The following is a 4852-nucleotide window of genomic DNA, read 5'->3' on the forward strand; positions in this document are numbered from 1 at the left end:
CTGTCAAAGGAGACGAGACAATGAACTCATCATTTTAGAAATTAAAGTTATAAAAGTATATATTTGAATAAGTTAATATGACTGAATTTGCTAGATTAACTGAAGTATTTAGTCTGAGAGCATTGCCTCAAGGAGTGGACATTTACTTCACCAGACTTGATCTAGAGACAGGTGTGTTGTTACTCAAAACTCCATTTCTGACCAATATTCTAGATTTTGTACCAAAGTAGAAGAGAGGCAAGTTGAAACAGTTAAACTGGACTTTATTTCAGGCATGTTTTTGTTCTAACCAGGAGGTTAATGGAGATGTAAGTGCCACTTGGTAAAGAAATGAAGCTGTTATTGTTCTTTTTATTGTGTTCCACCTATTTTCTGTCATTCCCTAAAGATTAAGAGATTCAAAAAGATCTGCTACTGAAATACTCAGGAAACCACATTTAAGATCAAGGAGAAGTTGCATCAGAACTGGAGGAGGGTGAAGCTTGTTGAGCATTGGGTGTGCCATGTAGGGATGAAGTCCTCTGTTTGTTGCTTTCTGTCTCTGTTTCCACACTTAGAAATTGCCATTGTGATATTCACAAGGGCTTGTAAAGTGCTTTTAGGTCATTTGAATGGCATTCCTATGTAAGGTCTTCTTATGATGATCTGTTGCAGGAGAGAACCTGGTGTGATATTTATTTCAGGAAACATTACACTGCTAAGAAAAAAGGTCTCATTTCTGCAAATACATCATAATCATGTGTTTGTCCTCCCCACCCCTCTCCCCTTTCAAAACCCACTTACAGAAACTCTTCTCAGGTGGAAAAATGCTGTCTGAAGATTACCACACTTCTTTTCAAGCCTGCCTTGAGAGCATCTCTCATCTGCCGGTTCCTCAGGCTGAAGATAAAGGGGCTCATCAAAGGAGTTACCACTGTGTTGAGAAGGGCCACTGCCTTGTTATAGGAAACATGGTGACTTGAAGGCTGGACATACATGAAGATGCAACTACCATAGCCCAAGATGACAAAGGTGAAGTGAGAGGAGCAGGTAGAGAACGTCTTGTGCCGTGAGGAAGCTGAGGGCAACCTAAATATGGTGTTAATGATGTAAAGGTAGGACAGTGCTGTCATGCCCAGTGAGCCAAGCAGGATGACGGACGAGGTCATGAAGGTGATCAGCTCCACAATCTGTGTTTCTGCACAGGATAACTTGATCAAAAGCACGCTGTCACAGAAGAAGTGGTCAATATGATTGGCATTGCAGAAGGGCAGCTGGGCAACCAGGATGGTGGGGATAATGGTGACCAGGAAGCTTGCAGTCCATGAGCCCAACAAGAGCTGAAGGCACAGCTGCCTGTTCATGAGCACGGGGTACTGAAGAGGCTGGCATATGGCCATGTAACGATCATAGGAAATGACAGCCAGAAGGACAAACTCAGTGTAGCCCAGAAGGGAGTAGAAGTAGCACTGAGTTAAGCAGCCTGGGTAGGAAATGACTTTGCTGCCCATCAGCAAGTTTCCTATGGCCTTGGGTATGATGGATGTAGTGATGAAGATCTCCAAACAGGCAAGGTTACAGAGGAAAAAGTACATGGGCATGTAGAGGTCTCTTTCAGCAAGAACGAGAGAAATGATCAGCAGGTTTCCAGTTAAGATCACCAGGTATGAAGCCAGGAGAGCGAGTGCTATTAGGCGCTCCTGATGGTGGAGGGAGGGGAAGCCCAAGAGAAGGAACTCTGTGACGCTCGTATGGTTCAACATTTCTTCACCTGTGCTGTCGTGAGTAAGGGCAGATGGTCAGTGGAGGAAACAATGCTTCAGGAGGTTAAAAGAAGATGAGACAGAGTGAAAGAATGTAGTAGGGTGAGAAAAGAGATTCATGGGGACATTCAGGCAAAGGCTGGAAGGAAAACAGAAGAGAGGACACAAGAATCAACCTAGAGCAAGAAGACACCTTTTTATGCACCAAGAGCAAACTTAGTATGGGGGTTAGAGTAGGAATCCACTATAAACATGTAAGTTATTGTATTCAAGCTCTTTACCCAACAGTGCCTTTACAGTCAATGGAGAAAAAAATAAACGTTTCTCAATCGTTCTTACTCTAGTCTATTTAAACATATCTGTTAGATGAGCTAAAATACATTCTAGTGCAAGATAAAACACCTCAGCAAAGTGGCTTTAACCTTTTGATTAAGACAGAAACAGAGCGAAGGTGACATGAAGATGGTGACAAATGAGGAGGTGTGTGGGAAGTGTGAGAAGAGGGAAGTTTTATTCCCTGGGAAAGGTTTGGTTTTCAAGGAAAACCAGAGCCAAACAGGGAAAAGACAAACATGCTCTGTTTAAAACTATTCCGTTTTCAGGACAGTCTTCGTCCATGCTTGAACTTTGTTGGGTAGAACAGAAAGCTTTATAAACAGATTCCTCTCAATCACCAACAACTGTCTTGCTGAAAAATAGTTTGATAAAACTCCCTGGCTGTGAGAGGGAAAATAAAAGATTTAAAAAGCAACACAGAAGAGGGGAATAAACAATAGGAAAAACCTAAAAGCATAAAAAGAATTTAGAAGAAGTCAGGGGGGGAGGCAGAGCAGGGAAATTCATTCAGTTGGGGAAAAAAGAATACCTTGTAAAACAAACAAATAAACTAAATAAACTAATAGGAAATTTCACCTTCTCTCTCCTCTGGTATTTCTTTGGTTTTTTGTTTGTTTTTCTTGTTTTTCTTTCTTTCCTGTGTACTCTGTATAAATGAAGCTTGGTTTGGTAAGGAGTTCATCCTGAATTTATTATCTGAGGTCTTGGAAAGTTTGGATTCTTGGTGCAGTGCTTCTTTCAAGACAGCCTTCCCCTATGCAGGCCACCTCCTTTCTGTCCTGCAGTTTTTGCTCGCAAAACATACACAAGCATAAAAACCTCAGAACTATCTTGCTCTGTGCAGCTTAGCTGAGAAGAGCCAACAAGCCAAAACCAACGGAAGGGACAGAGATCCTGACATAGGTCTCGCTTCCTGAGAAATATCACAGGAAAAGGAGGAATATCAAAGGAGGGTAGCAGGTAAGAAGGAAGGCAGGCAGGCCAGGAATTAAAAACCAGCCAAATGAATAAAAATTGAGGTAAAATGTGCCAAAATACTTACATTAATCTATGATGTGCTGGGAGCATTAGTGGAGGGAAACAGAAGCCCAGCAGACTTTGTGTGAAGCATCATCTCCTTTCTTCTCCTCCCACAACTCCTACACAACAATCGATCATGTCTCCTTTCAAGGCTGTTGTAAAGCCTTTTTGGGTCAGCTGGCAATGCCATTTGTTCTGAGGCACTTCCTCCAGACTGCAGTAATCTCCGACTTCTCTTCCCCTTCCTGTGAAACATTTCTAAGTCCTTTGGTACGTTCCCTGAGGAGTCACAGCCTTGTGTGCTAAAGGGTTCCTTAGCAGAGCAGGTGTGAGAGCGTGATGTGAGATTAATTAAAATGATAGCTGGTAGCAAGGTGACCTAAGCCCTGCAGAAGTCTAGATCCATTCTGTGAAGTATTCTGTGAGGAAGAAGCACAAAATCTTAAAAGGTGCTGTCAAGAGATGTAAACTGTGAAAGCAGCTTCTGTGGAGTTACTTCCATGCTCCCTGCCTTATCCTTCTAATGTTGGACACCGAGAGGATATGTGTCTTTTAATGTCAGTCTCCTTAGTTTTCCTTGGGTTTGCTGATGAAGTTCAGGACACAATTCCACTTATTGCAGAAAGGGATTTCCAAAGGTAGATGAGAGGAGTTGATTCCTCTTCTGCACCTGCAAGGGGAGCCCTGACTGACAAAATGACATCCGGCCTCTTCCTTGCAGAGCTCTGGGAGGTTTGCAGAAGTTATTCCTTGCTGTCTAAGAGCCACCTGCCTGTCTTCTTCCATTCCAAAAGGAAGGAGACGTCCTGAGGGTTCGGTGCTAAAACTGGCAACATTGTGAAGGCCCCTCTGCCTATCTTAGTGCATCTCAAATAGCACAAGGTATCGCTGTTTTGATGGAATTGTTCTTCTGGTTGGTAGAAGAGACGTTTCTGAAATTATCAGACAACTATAGAATCACTGAAGTTGGAAAAGACCTTTAAGACCATAAAGTCCAACCATTAACCTAACACCACCAAGCCCACCACTAACCCATGTCCCTCAGCACCACATCTACACATCTTTTAAATCCCTCCAGGGATGGTGACTCCATCACTTCCCTGGGCAGCCTGTTCCAGTGCTTGACAACCCTTTAAGTGAAGAATTTTTTCCTGATATCCAATCTAAACCTCCCTTGGTGCAACTTGAGGCCATTTCCTTTCATCCTGTCATTTGTTACCTGGGAAAAGAAACCGACCCCCACCTCACTATACCCTCCTTTCAGGTACTTGTAGAGAGCAATAAGGTCTCCCCTCAGCCTCCTTTTCTCCAGACTAAACAACCACAGTGCCCTCAGCTGCTCCTCATAAGACTTGTTCTCCAGACCCTTCACCAGCTTCGTTGTCTTCTCTGGGCTCGCTCCAGCACCTCAATGGCTTTCTTGCAGTGAGGGACCCAAAACTGAACACAGCATTCGAGGTGCGGCCTCACCAGTGCCGAGTACAGGGGGACAATCACTTCCCTAGTGCTGCTGGCCACACTATTCCTGATACAAGCCAGGATGCTGGTGGCCTTCTTGGCCACCTGGGCACATTGCTGGCTCACATTCATCTGGCCATTGACCAACACCCCAGGTCCTTTTCCTCCAGGCAGATTTCCAGCCACTCTTCCCCAAGCCTGTAGCGGTGCGTGGGGTTGTTGTGACCTAAGTGCAGGACCCGACATTAAGCCTTGTTAAACCCATCAGTCCAGCCTGTCCATATCCCTCTGCAGAG

At 44.1% G+C, this 4852-nt stretch overlaps 1 protein-coding gene across 1 annotated transcript; it reads right to left on the reverse strand.

Annotated features, from left to right (window-relative positions):
• Positions 1–794: 794 nt before the first annotated feature.
• LOC137676997 (olfactory receptor 6E1-like) lies at positions 795–1742 on the reverse strand. Its single transcript, XM_068424189.1, has one exon. It carries the CDS (start codon positions 1740–1742, stop codon positions 795–797), a length of 948 nt encoding a protein of 315 aa, XP_068280290.1.
• Positions 1743–4852: the final 3110 nt, after the last annotated feature.

This window comes from Nyctibius grandis (assembly GCF_013368605.1).
Source record: "Nyctibius grandis isolate bNycGra1 chromosome 34 unlocalized genomic scaffold, bNycGra1.pri SUPER_34_unloc_1, whole genome shotgun sequence".
Classification (NCBI taxonomy): Eukaryota; Metazoa; Chordata; class Aves; order Nyctibiiformes; family Nyctibiidae; genus Nyctibius; species Nyctibius grandis.

Excerpts from the sequence above, each read along its gene's own strand:
- LOC137676997 (XM_068424189.1), bottom strand. The coding sequence starts at position 1,742 with ATGTTGAACCATACGAGCGTCACAGAGTTCCTTCTCTTGGGCTTCCCC.